The sequence below is a fragment of the Caretta caretta genome, chromosome 10, assembly GCF_965140235.1.
Source record: "Caretta caretta isolate rCarCar2 chromosome 10, rCarCar1.hap1, whole genome shotgun sequence".
Taxonomy (NCBI): Eukaryota; Metazoa; Chordata; order Testudines; family Cheloniidae; genus Caretta; species Caretta caretta.
Genome location: NC_134215.1, coordinates 44,139,628 through 44,154,102, shown reverse-complemented (window position 1 = coordinate 44,154,102; position 14,475 = coordinate 44,139,628). Strand labels below are relative to the sequence as shown.

Sequence of the window (14,475 nt, the reverse complement as noted above, 5' to 3'; positions counted from 1 at the left end):
CTAACAATGAGAATGTGCTGCAAGGCTTTTCTGAGAGTCAAGGGGAGGCATGTATTACTTTCAACAGAATAAGATTAAAGAGAGAGAACCTCCATAGTTGAGGCTGTAATCAGGCTTCCATTATTAGGCCAATTTCCTTCATTCTTTTAGATCAGGAAAAAAACTGATTCAAATTGCGTGTGATTACTCTGAGGCTGGAGGGAGATTTTTCCTCCTTACATTTAAAGCAATTTCATGAAATCATTCTACATTACAACCAGTTAAAATTAGTCTGCAAAGTTTTAAAATGTGAAAACTTGAAAAATCTTAATGATATTGGAGTAAGATCAATACTGAATTCCATGAATGCATTACGTTTAAACAAACTAGGGAGATGTAGTCTAGATGGAGCTACTATAAGGTGGGTGCATAAGCGGTTGGAAAACCATTCCCAGAGAGTAGTTATCAGTGGTTCACAGTCAAACTGGAAGGGCGTAATGAGTGGGGTCCCACAAGTCCCGGGTCCAGTTCTGTTCAATATCTTCATAAATGATTTAGACAATGGCACAGAGAGCACACTTATAAAGTTTATAGGCAATACCAAGCTGGGAGAGGTTGCAAGTGCTTTGGAGGATAGGATTAAAATTCAAAATGATCTGGATAAACTTGAGAAATGATCTGAAGTAAACAGGATAAAATTCAAAAAGGACAAATACAAAGTACTCCACTTAAGAAGAAATAATCAATTGCACAAATTCAAAATGGGAAATGACTGCCTAGGAAGAACTAGTATGGAACGGGTTCTGGGGGTTATAATGGATCACAAACTAAATATGAGTCAACAGTGTAACACTGTTGCAAAAAAGCAAACATCATTCTGGGATGTGTTAGTAGGAGTGTTGTAAGCAAGACACAAGAAGTAATTTTTCCACTCTACTCCATGCTGATAAGGCCTCAACTGGAGTATTGTGTCAAGTTTGGGTGCCACATTTCAGGAAAGATGTGGACAAATTGGAGAAAGTCCAGAGGAGAGCAACAAAAATTATTAAAGGTCTCAAAAACATAACCTCTGAAGAATCACTGAAAAAATTGGGTTTGTTTAGTCTGGAGAAGAGAAGACTGAGGGGAGGACATGATAACAGTTTCAAGTACATAAAAGGTTGTCACAAGGAGGAGAGAGAAAAACTGTTCTTAACATCTGGGGATAGGACAAGAAGCAATGGGCTTAATTGCAGCAAGGGAGGTTTAGGATGGACATTAGGAAAAACTTCCTAACTGTCAGGGTAGTTAAGCACTCGAACAAATAGCCTAGGGAGGTTGTGGAATCTCCGTCATTGGAGGTGTTTAAGAACATGTTAGGCAAACACCTGTCAGGAATGGTCTAGTTATTAGGTAGTCCTGCCTTGAATACAGGAGACTGAACTAGATGACCTATTGAAGTCCCTTCCAGTCCTACCACTTCTATGATTCATATACTTCTGTCTAACATTTGCAGGGCACCATACAAATGGTGTAAGTCCTGTCTAATTTATACTTTTAATATACCTTTTATTTCTTTAAAAAAAATCCCCAAAAAATCCTTTGTAAACTTAGAATTCAGTCTGCTATATTAAGTAACAAATGTTTTAAAAAGTAAAATCATTAACGTCACATTAAAATATCTAAACATCTAAAAGTATGCCAGTGATACGGAAAGGTAATGTATATAAAGATTCAAATCCTCTGAAAGTTCATAAATCTCATAAGTAAATGTAAAATATCACATTACACATGAAAAGAACTACTTTAACTCCATCCCCTTTTACTAGTTCACCGTTTATTTATAACTACTTCAGAAGTTTGTGAAATCATTACTGACCAACAAGATGCAGCACATTCTATACACGTCAACTTCATTTGCTCCTCCATGAAAAATAAGCAAAGTACTAGCATAGTCTGATAAATGGGATACTGTGAGGTTTAGGACTTACCTGTGTGGTGTGGATCAGGTAAAGCTGAATATGTGATCAGTATCTGGAAGATGGGATCTGTGATTTACACTGGGAGTATAAACATGGGGGGTATGGTGAAATTTCCAGTTCATTCTAAGGAGAGTGGTGAATAGATCCTTTTGCCTTACTCTGGCAAGATAATTGGGTGTGGGGTCTTCAATATGGAAGCAGTAATGCAATATTTTGTGGCTGCTTGACCATCATGCTAAATTGGACAGAGAGCACAGTCTTTTTTCTTTATCTTGACCTATATTTAACCTCTCATTTTTGGTTGAGATTTTGCAAAAAGGTTGTGGCAAGACAACTTTTACAATATCTTGATGCCACAGGTTCCCTGACCCTTGTGAACCTGGATTCTCACTTGGTTATGGTAGGCATATATGCTATTCTTGTTCCATTTGATGATTATCTCCTCTCTCTGATGCATATACATCAAGAGGGAGATTTTGAAAGGCACAAAAGGGAGTTAAGTGCCCAACTCCCACTGACTTTCAATGGGAGTTGAGCATGTAAGACCCCTTTATGCCTTTGAAAAATTTCCTCTACATATCCCAAGCTGATATTACTGGATCTACCGGATGTTTTTGATCACAAGATGGTGAATCACCAGCACATTCTAGTGGGGGTGGACAGGACTGCTAACTGAGGAAATTTCACTTGGAGAGAGCTCTCAGGTAGTGCTGGACAGCTGTCTGCTCTAATGGTTCTCATGTGGGTTTGCTATTCTGTCACCACTTCTGGTCAACACACACATGATGCTGTTAGGCTAGATTAGCGCAGAGATATGGGTTGAAGTGCCTTCAGTTCGCTGATGACACCTAACTTTCTATCTCATTCAATCCAGGAAGCATCACAGAGTGTCTCTCTCAATGTCTGGGTGACACTCGGATATGGATGGGAATCAGTTGGTTAAGGTTCAATCAAGATAAGGTTAGGGTGATAATGGTAGTTTGTGGGACCAACTTGGGGGGACGACAAAGATTATGAACTGATTTAGAGTGAGTGTTTCCCATCTGTTACTCAAGTGTGCAATTTGGGGGATTTGTTGAATTCCACCTGCTTTTAGATAAGCAAATAGCAAAAAAATAACCAGGACAGCTTTTTGCCATCTGCATTTGGGCCAGGACATGCTGACTTTTGCTCTTGAATACAGAAGGTAAGTAAAGAACGTGGTGGCCCAATTGTTAAATATTTCACTATGAGCAAACACCACCAATGCTTCATAATCTGTTCTGGCTGCCTGATGACTTTTAGATTGGCTTAAAATGTTGGTTTTGACCTAAAAAAATCATATATAGCTAGGGACCAGCCTATTTGAGTATGTAGGTAGGGCTGAGACGGGTGGAATTGTTAGTGACAGAACTAAGAGTTGGGGATTTGAGACACATTCTGCTGCACAAAGGCTCTTTCTCTCCTGCTGCTATTATGTCATCATTTTAATTTCATTGATATGGGTAGTACTTTTAATATCTTGTCAGAATGTCTAAAGTCGCAGCCAGTGATACAGACCAAACAGGAATAAATAATATGCAGATGCCTTAGTACTCAAAATAAAGATGGGAAGAAAAGGGAAACACACCACCACCAGTCAATTGCTACAGCCATTCGATAAGTGAAAACTAGAATTGCCTGTATTAAGTTTTAGCTCAATATGACGTTTTCCCCTACAATATATGAAATAAGTTGTCTTCTAAAAGAAAGATACACCAAACAAGGAGAAGAGGAGACTAACTGTAGATAGTATAAAGAAAAATTAATGCTCACCTCCAGCAATTCTGAGACAATAGGTAGTACTTCAGGGTTACAAATATCTATAGAATCATCCCGGTATGTTTTCTTTTTGTAACGGATGTTACCCAAGTGTAGTATTGCAGATAAGAGAGAGAAAATTCTAAAGAAACAAGAAATATTTTTGTTTTATTGTTTTTTTCATAATACCAAGAGAAAAAAATCACTGTCAGAATCTTGGAGCAAACATCAGTGTCAACAACCCTGGAATGACATTTGTTATTAGAATCCCACCACAATAAGAACGAAAAGAAAAACCTGCCACAAATCATCTATTACCCCTTAAAAGTATTCTGATTAGAAAGCTGCCTGAAAACAGTATAATGTTATGAACCCTATTTGCTGCAATACTTAATATGAATACTTTGCAGTGACACAGCACTTTTCATCCCAAGATCTCAAAGCCATTTATTAAGTATTATAATTCCCATTTTGCAAATGAGGGAAACTGAGGCACAGATAGGTTATGCCCTACAGTTTCAAAACTGTCCACTGGAAAATTGAGACCCTCAAAATTAGCATCCAATTTGAATCATCCAAGGCCCATTTTTCACTGAACACTCAAATACTGACACTCTCAGTATTTGTGCATACTTTTGAAAATTTTGTAACTAAGTCACTTAATCAAAGACACAACAGAAAGTAGTAGCACAGCTGAGAAAAGAACACAGGTCACCTGAATCCCAGCTCTCAGTTCAATCTACTAACCCAACGGTTCCATACTGTGATCCCATGTTACAACAGAAAAAATGCCCGGCAGCTCAGACCTCAGAGCAATAGAAGGCAGTCACCACCCGACTGGACCTCGCCATAACTCCCGGATTGAGAGCCACGCACTATAGCACAGGCACTCGTTTTCATCACTAAGTACACTGGCGTAACAGTTATTGCCATTTATCCTGACAAGTGACTGTCAAAATAAACAGGGTTCTTTTTCAATGGCATTTTCTTAATCCTAGAATATCTGCTCCTTGTGAGTATTCAGTCATGGCTGACGTCAGCAATAAAATACATTTGTACTACTTTTCAAACCTATTAGCCCTGCAAACACAGTAAAAAGGAATGGAATTGAATTCTATTTTTTTTGTGTGCATCATCAGAATTGTTCACTAGGTTCCAGTTGTAAGGTCCAACTAGTTGCATCAAAGCAACCACATTGACAGCCATATGCTTAGAGCAGAATTTGGCTTGTAGAACCTTTATTATTGATTCAGATGTTAAGGCCAGAAGGGACCATTATGATCATTTAGACTGACCAACTGCATAACACATGCCATAAAATTTTACCTTGTAATTTTTGCATTAAGACATTAAATTTTGTATGAGCTACAGCATAACTTTAGATATATTCACAATCTCCATTCCTCTACGCATGTCCTACACTGTTTGTTCTTACATGTGTGACCTTACATCGACTGGATTAAAATGCATATTTGAATAAACCCAGTTTACCAAACAATCCAGATCACCCTGTATAACTGACACTTCCTTGTTATTTACCATCCCACCAATCTTTATGTCAATGGCAAACTTTACTAACAATGATTTTACTTTTTCTTCTACTTAATTTATAAAGACATTGGACTAAGAACACAACCCTGTAGAATATCATGAGAAAACTCTCCATCTGATGATGATTCTCCATTAATAATTACCTTTCAAGACCCATGAGCCAATTTTTAATCCATTTAATGTGCTACACTATTTTTGGAGAGTGTTGTTTTTTCTTGGTGATGATGCTTATTGAGGAGAGAATCCAGGCTGCCTTTCAGATCCCAGGCTGGGTTTGCAGGGCTGACAGTTGGGGACACGTCTTTTTAGTTGTAAAATTAGGCATATTTAATCTGGAAAGCACTGAGACAAAGATGGAACCACACACTATTTTAATAGTCACGTTTATAGAATACACCCACTCGTCAACGTTCCTCTGTGGTTCTCTTTTCTTTGTATGTCTATGTCTCAACCTAAACAGGTTACCCTTTTTTGTTATTGTTGTAAAAAGCAAATTTCACATACTTAGCCACTTACATTGAAGAATTCACTAATTTTTCTTTTTCAAAACAGTAGAAGACAAAGCATTTGTCAATGTACACAGACAAAGCCAGAGAAATAAAAGGAAACCCTTGACACTGAGCTCTGCTGCCTGATGCCCAAAAATGGAGTGGTGGCAGAATATAGCGAGCAATCTAGCCATACAGTAACAATTAATTTCTGCTGCAGTATTTAGTAAAATAGTATTGTCTGGACTGAGAGGCAATGGCATTTGTTCATGTAGCACAAGTGAATGTAATGTAGAAGAAAATGTAAAATCATTGCTAGTAAAGTGTGTGTCTTTTCCGCTTACTTGCGGAGTTGGGGTTTGAACATTGGGGTCAGGGAGATTAAGCATGCAAGTACACACGAGGAGTTTCTTGGCATATGCATGGGTAAGGAATGTGTTAGTATCTTCTCTGCTTGTTTGACAAGGCTGAGGTTTGCATAGACATGCAAAAAGCACTTGAAGAAAGCATAGTTGCAGCACCAATTCTTTTCTGCTGGGCAAGGAGTTTCTTTGTTTAACTGGAGTAGGATTTGTGAGGGGGCGGGGGTTGAGAAAGTGGAAAGACTGAATAGGAGTAGGGTACATATGGCGGGGCAGGGGATGTTGGAGGTCCAGGCTGTACATCACATTTTCCAGGGCTTTTAAGCTTTCTGTCTCCTTGGCCTTATCTAGATTAAGAAAAAAAGGTGCTTTTTTAAAAACTGGATTAGGTCACACTAAGGTAGACTATGACCAACTAACATTTTTGAGATGTAAAACTATCTACACTAGGTGCTGATGATGTTTCAAATGGATTATTTAATTCAATTTTAAAAAAACCAATGAAGCAGTCATCTCCTGCTTCCCACATTATAATCCAGTGACCAGGGTACTTCACTGAGAAAATGAATCCAATTGTTTGGATAAAAATAATTTAAACACATTTTTACACTTAAAAAAAAATATATATGTAGGGACTTGGGCTATGTCTACACTGGCAATTGAATGACAAAACATTTGTCTTTCAGAGGTGTTGGGGAAAAAAACCCTGAAAGACAAAAGTTTTGGCAACAAGAAGTGCCAGTATAAACAGCGCATTGTCGGCAGGACTGCTCTCCTGCCGACAACGCAAAAAATGTGACGCAGCAGGGAGGGGGGAGTGTTGACCTGGGAATGTGGCAGCGGAGTTTCAATGGGAGACCTGAGAGCCTGTAACGTGAGCCAGGAGGGGGAGGGGAAGGGGGAGGTAACACCTCTGCCCAGGAATGTGAACATAGGCTGCAGGAGGGAGCCTGCTGGGGGGGGGGGGCGGTTTAGGTTCAGTTTGGTGCTGGAATGCAGGGAACCCCAAGGCTGGAGTCTAAGCTCCCTGATCCCCCAGAAGGACTTGACTGAGGGGTCCTGGGTGTACCCACAAGCTCTGTTTTAGACTGTGTTCCTGTTATCCAATAAACCTTCCGTTTTACTGGCTGGCTGAGAGTCTCAGTGAATCCCAGGAAGAGGGGTGCAGGGCCTGGACTCCCCCACACTCCGTGACAACTGGTGGCAGCCGTGGGATCTACTGCACCCCGTGGACGGCACTTCCTGCAGTAAGTGACTGGGGAGCAGTAAAACAAAGGGGGATTGACGGGGACCAGGCGTGCTGAAGATTCAGAGAGAGACGGTTTCAGGGGGTCGTTAACCCCTGGGAGTGTGTGACCAGAGAGAAGGACTTTTGCAGTTACAGGGTTCCCTGGGGGATTGCAGCGAGTGGTCCCAGGGGTGGAGGAGTCTGTAGCTCGACCCTGGCAAAGAGGTGGTGACCTCAAGAAGGACTGACACCCTAGCAGTTTTTCCTGGAAACCGTGGAAAGCTGCCCAGGCCTGCGAGTGGCCAGCAGGGAGATGTATGCTAAACGCCTTAAGAGTGACCTGGTGGAGCTGTGCAGGCAGAGGGGGCTGCGCATTGGGAGGTCCACCAAGGAACAGCTGATTGCCCAGTTGGAGGAGGGGGATCACTTGGATGACCCGATCCCTGACCCTGAGGGAAGCCGCCCGGTGGACGCAGCGTGGGCCCTGGGGCCTGACCAGGCTGGGAGGGGTCAGACTGCTGCTGAGGACATCCCAAGACCCTTCCTACCTATGCCTGGAGAAGGGGTTGGGGGAAGCTCAGCGAATACTGAGGGCACCCTGACCCAGGCAGCCAGCAGGGGATCCTCCCGGCGGAGCTCCCCATCCCTGGAGGGAGGCGGCTGGAATGGGAGAGGGAGATGAAAATGAGGGAGCTGGAGGATCATGAAAAACAACGTCAACATGAGCAGGAGGAGAAGGAGAAACAACGTAAGCATGAGCAGGAGGAGAAGGAGAGGGAACGTAGGCATGAGCAGAAGGAGAAACAAAGACAGCATGAACTCGAGCTGGCCAGGCTGAGGAACAGTGGGGCCCCGGCTGCGGTGAGTGCGGGGGCACCCAAGACTGCAAGGAGCTTTGATAAGTGCTTCCTGGCCCAGCATAAGGAGGGGGAGGACATAGATAGCTTCCTGACGGCCTTTGAGAATGCCTGCGAGATGCACAGGGTTGACCCTGTCGACAGGCTCCAGTTTCTCACCCCCTTACTGGACCCCAAAGCCGTGGAGGTGTACAGCCGAATGAAAGGGCCGGAGGCAGGGGACTATGAACTGTTCAAACAGGCCCTGCTCCGTGAGTTTGGGCTGACCCCTGAGATGTACCGGAAAAGGTTCCGGAGTCAGCGAAAAACGCCTGAGGTCACATACCTACAGCTGGTCAACCGGATGCAGGGATATGCCTGCAAGTGGACAGCTGGGGCCCAAGCTAAAGAAGACCTGCTTGACCTAATTGTACTGAAGCAACTGTATGAACAGTGCCCTTCCGACCTGAGGCTATGGTTGGTGGACAAAAAGCTAGAGAACCCACAGCATGCAGGGCAGCTGGCCGACAAGTTTGTGAACAGTCGGTCAGGGGTAGCAGGGAGGAGTCCCAAAAGAACAGGCCCCCCCAATGCAGAAAGAGACACCATGGGACCTCCCAGCGGGGAAATGTGGAGAACCCCCTCCCAAGAGGGACGCCTGGCATCGGGACCCTCCGACCTGCTCGAGGGGACCAACGTGACCTGAGCTGCTATCACTGTGGCCAGAGAGGCCACATAAGGACCCAGTGCCCCAGGCTCAGGGACAGACTGAACAGACCCAACCCACCCAGGGTTAACTGACTGAACGAGGGGCAGATGACCCAGGCAAGGGGGGCTGCCAGCTTACCACGTGCTCAGGAGGGAAGAGTACCCCAGGCCAGCTCTGCCAGAGGGCTGGAGGCTCTGGACTCAGGGTTCTCGGTTTACAGGGTGGGCGCGGGGCTGTCCCTCCAGAGCGAGTGCCTTGTTCCCCTGGATGTGGATGGGAGGAAAGCCAATGGATACTGGGATTCACTGAGACTCTCAGCCAGCCAGTAAAACGGAAGGTTTATTGAACAGGAACACAGTCTAAAACAGAGCTTGTGGGTACAACCAGGACCCCTCAGTCAAGTCCTTCTGAGGGATCAGGGAGCTTAGACCCCAGCCTTGGGGTTCCCTGCGTTCCACCACCCAACACCAAACTGAACCTAAACCCCCCCCAGCAGGCTCCCTCCTGCAGCCTCTGTTCACATTCCTGGGCAGAGGTGTTACCTCTCCCTCCCCCTCCTGGCTCACGTTACAGGCTCTCAGGTCTCCCATTGAAACTCCGCTGCCACATTCCCAGGTCAACACTCCCCCCTCCCTGCTGCGTCACATCTCTCCCCTCTTCGAGACTGAACTGAGCAGGATCACTCTGACCAGTGACCTGGGGAAGTTCAGGGCCCCCTCTCCTGGACAACGCATCCGGTATCATGTTGGCACTTCCCTTCATGTGGACCACGTCCATGTTGTAATCCTGCAGGAGCAGGCTCCACCTCAGGAGTTTGGCGTTGGCTCCTTTCATCTGGTGCAGCCAGGTCAGGGGAGAGTGGTTGGTGTACACGGTGAAGCGTCGCCCAAAGAGATATGGCTCTAGTTTCTTGAGGGCCCACACCATGGCCAGGCATTCCTTCTCGATGGCCATGTAGTGTTGCTCCCGGGGTAGCAACTTCTTGCTCAGGTCCAAGATGGGGTGTCTCTCCCCCTTTTCATCCTCCTACATTAACACTGCCCCCAGTCCCATGTCTGAGGCATCGGTGAACACCATAAAGGGCTTGTCAAAGTCTGGGTTTGCCAGAACTGGGCCACTGACCAGAGCCTCCTTCAGTGCCCAGAAAGCCTCCTGGCACTGCTCGGCCCAGACCACCTTGTCTGGCTTCCCCTTCTTGCATAGCTCAGTGATGGGGGTGGCGATGGCGCTAAAGCGGGGCACAAACCTTCGATAGTATCCTGCCATCCCAATAAAGGCTTGGATATGCTTTCTGGTGTGGGGAGCAGGCCAGTCTCTGATCATCTCCACCTTAGCTGGTTCTGGCTTTAGGCGGCCACTCCCCACCCGATGGCCCAGGTAAGATACTTCAGCCATCCCCACCTTGCACTTCTCCGCTTTTACAGTCAGCCTAGGCCCCTGGAGTTGGTCCAGCACTTGTCTAACCTGGGACACATGGTCCTCCCAGGTCTGGCTAAAGACACAGATGTCTTCAATATACGCCACGGCAAAACTCTCCATCCCCCTCAGTAGCTGGTCCACCAGGCGCTGGAAGGTGGCCAGCGCTCCCTTGAGGCCGAAAGGCAGGGTCAGGAACTCACAGAGCCCCAGAGGGGTGATAAAGGCCGATTTCAGCCGGGCATCTGCATCCAGCGGCACTTGCCAGTAGCCCTTTGTAAGGTCCATGGTGGTAAGGTACCGAGCTCCTCCCAGCTTGTCTAGGAGCTCATCAGGCCTGGGCATGGGGTAGGCATCAGATACAGTAATGGCATTGAGTTTCCGATAGTCCACACAGAACCAGACCGACCCGTCCTTTTGGGGACCAGCACCACGGGCGAGGCCCAAGGGCTGGCAGATGGCTGGATCACCCCCAAAGCCAGCATGTCCCGGACCTCTCTTTCCAGGTCCGGAGCAGTTTTCCCTGTGACTCGGAAGGGGGAGCATCTTATCAGTGGCTGCGACCCTGTCTGCACCCGGTGGACAGTCAGATTAGAACATCCAGGCTGTTTGGAAAACAGCTGTTGGTACGGACGCAGCACCCCCCTGATCTCAGCTTGCTGGGCAGGGGTTAGCTGATCCGAGAGGGGAATTGTTTCCAGGGGGAATCCAGTTCTGGTCCCAGGGAATAGATCTACTAAAGGGTCATCTACCTGCTGCGTCACAGTGGGGGCGGAAGTTTTTTGTTGGCAGGAGAGCTGACAAACAGCAGCTACACTGCACAACTTTTAGTGGCACGACTGTAGCGACACAGCCATGTAATAGAATCATAGAAGATTAGGGTTGGACGAGACCTCAGGAGGTCATCTAGTCTAACCCCCTGCTCAAACCAGGACCAACACCAACTAAATCATCCCAGCTAGGGCTTTGTCAAGCCGGGCTTTAAAAACCTCTAAGGATGGAGGTTCCACCACCTCCCTAGGTAACCCATTCCAGTGCTTCACCACCTTCCTCGTGAAATAGTGTTTCCTAATACCCAACCTAGACCTCCCTCACTTCAACTTGAGACCATTAAACCTTGTTCTGTCATCTGTCACCACTGAGAACAGCCAAGCTCCATCCTCACCAGTGCCGAATAGAGGGGAATAATCACTTCCCTCGATCTGCTGGCAATGTTCCAACTAATGCAGCCCAATATGCCATTATGTCGCTGAAAGCTGTGTAGCGTAGACATAGCCTTAGTGGTGTTCAAGTTATCATAGAATCTCAGGGTTGGAAGGGACCTCAGGAGGTCATCTAGTCCAACCCCCTGCTCAAGCAGGACCAATCCCCAACTAAATCATTATTAAATTATCGATTTGTGAATCTGATGTTTTTGTTGTTGACAACAATACTGCTATCCTGATGTCATTTTTTTCTATTTCGTATAAATACAAACATGTCTGTTAGACCAACACATTATAGAAGTAATTGTTTATGGAAAAAGATATTCATAACTCCATCTAATAATTTATTCATAGCCTTAAGACTTAAGAACTTTCAGTGATAATGTAGCTTGATAGAACTTGAAGGTACTGTATTGATAAAGAATTATTTTGCAGTTTTTGCTGGACTAAAACAAAATCTCTATCCAAACACTTGTGTTGTGTGGTTACTTTTCTTTTTTCTTGTATTTCCCCCCACTCCCACCCTCTCTAACCCCCGGATCGCCTGGCATCATCATGAAGGTTGTTATTATTAGTCTCTGAGAGTGACACTGCTATTCTCATTCTGTATTTTAACAAGATTGATCAACCCTATTTCTCAGCTAGCGATACCACTGAATGAGATGTTACACACAAAGGTGTTTTTAAGGCTTCTAGAATATTTGGTATCAGCAACTGCATGCAAAATGGATCCAAGGGTTAAAAATAAGTAATAAATATCTCCGCCACCATTTTGGATCTGGTGCACTGAAAACCATGGGTTCCTAACCATACCATTTCCCAAAATTTTTGAATGTTCAATCTTGTGGACATTGCGTAGGATATCTGACTGAATCATCATTTGAATTAAAGTCATGCAGAATGAGGCATTAATATTCATGAACAATTCAAAAATACCTCAACTGACAGGAAGTATATCTTGTTTATATCTTTAAATGTTCTTTACTCCTTTAACATATACATTATCAAGTGTTCTTACACGTTGTCACATCAGCAGTCTGACAAATTATATAGGGCACAATAGAGTCACAGTCAAGTACATTCAGCACTGTCCTGCTCATTATGCCAGATATTAATGTGGAAGATAAACTCACTGTCTGCGAGTCTTGGGAAGAAATCCCACCATCTCCATGGCCAGCTGTAAGCGCTCAAAATCATGCTTCAGGTCTTCCCCTTCAACAGAGAAGCAATCCTGTTTGGTTCAAACACAAAGATTGAGTGTTAAAAGAAAAGAAGACCAGAATGTATCTAGCTGGTCAGTTCAGCACTACACAAATCTTAATCAGAGCTTTCCATGCCCTTTATCAATGACAAGTACATTTCCAGTCTGCTGCCTGAGGAGTGACAGACACAGACCCCCTTAACATTAATAAGGAACAGCTTAATTAGTTACCAGCAACACACACCTTTGACATCATATTCACACTCTCCCCGCTCTGGCACCATTCTGAAAGTCCAGTGCAGAATGTAAAGAGCATGCACAATTTGAATTGTGAACTATACCTATTGCGGGTGAGGGATGGAGACTCAGTCAAATAAGGAATGAGGAGAGCTAATATGGGCTTTTGAGTACTGTTAAAAAAAACTTGCTAGAAGAAGTATGTGCACAGAACTTTCCAAGGAGATCAAGCTGTAACTTATTTCCAGTCTGCTCTAAGTATTAATCTTTAGAAAAAATGAGCCCCGGGATTCTAACTCTCAGACACTCCTAAGGAATGTAAAGAATTCCATTTTTTAAATTAAAAATTGATTCTTTTACATTCTTTTTAAAAATAAAATTAACTGCAACATACATCAATAGATTAATTTTCTGGAGTTAAAATCATGAATTTTGGAATGCTGCAGATGGGAGGCTTTTATATTTAACAGGTTTTTTTATTCTAAACATTAACTAATGTTCTGAAAATGCTAACTCAGAGGAAATTCAAAATCTACTGAACTTTACATTTTGAGGTTACATGGATACTTTCAAATGATTTAGATACTGAACTCTTATGTTTTCTATAACCCACTAATACTACAAAACTAATCGTTAATGGTAACAGAGTTCCAGAGTTTTCACACTTCAGATATATTGAGGCCCATCTATATTGGCCTCACAGCTATGTTTAAGAACCTTAGTTAAAACTATATGCCTTAAAACTAAACTCACTTAAACTGGTTTATAAACTAGTGAACCCAATACCTTTCATGTGATTTCGTTCACCCCATGCCCACACCATGGGTTTCCTCTCTTGATAAACCAGATTATTTTGTTTCTTTCTATGTGAGCCACCCAGCTATAGCACAAAGTATCAGTCTCCAAATCAAAGTCAGGATGTGTTAAACCACAGACTATTTTCTTGACAGTTGTACAGAAAGAAAATATTGTTACACATATAAATAAAATAACAGCCCATTTTCAAAACTGCACCTACAATCACAAATCAGGTAATTGAGTGTACATGTTATATGATCCACTCTGGTCATTTGCATGGAAATCATGATAACTGTATTAACTGAACACATATTTGTATGAACAGTTTTGAAAATCCACACCATACAGGGCTACTTGCATGCTACAGAGACCAGGCACTAAAAAAAATCACAGAATACTGACTACTGCCTGGACTCTCATGTACACTCGCTCTCACTTTCAATAAATAGCGCAAAGCTGTCTCTCCATTCCGTATCCCACTGTATATATGTGGATAAATCTTCACAGTTAACTCATTGATACAAATCTTCTCCTTTAAGGGGGAAGATTTTTTTTTCCTTTCCTTAATATGGTTTACTTTAGAGTAATGTCCACTTGCTGATCCTAAGATAAAACACTTTAATTTCAAACATTAGCATCAATAAAGAACACAAACATACAGGAATATTAGACAATATTCACTGGCGGTATCCAATTCCCCCAACTAAAAACTGTTTAACTGGAAG

The 14,475-nt window shown here is 43.8% G+C and overlaps 1 protein-coding gene across 12 annotated transcripts in view; it reads right to left on the bottom strand.

The window, feature by feature from the left end:
- Positions 1-14,475, bottom strand: part of MYO9A (myosin IXA) — a 469,743-nt gene that overhangs the window by 228,274 nt on the left and 226,994 nt on the right. For all 12 annotated transcript variants that reach the window (XM_048865609.2, XM_048865604.2, XM_048865610.2 and 9 more), the window contains 2 exons: positions 12,648-12,745; positions 3,735-3,861 (listed from right to left, as the gene is read on the bottom strand). In XM_048865609.2, the coding sequence (XP_048721566.1) occupies positions 3,735-3,861; positions 12,648-12,745 (225 nt within the window). The remainder of the gene's footprint in view (positions 1-3,734; positions 3,862-12,647; positions 12,746-14,475) is intronic.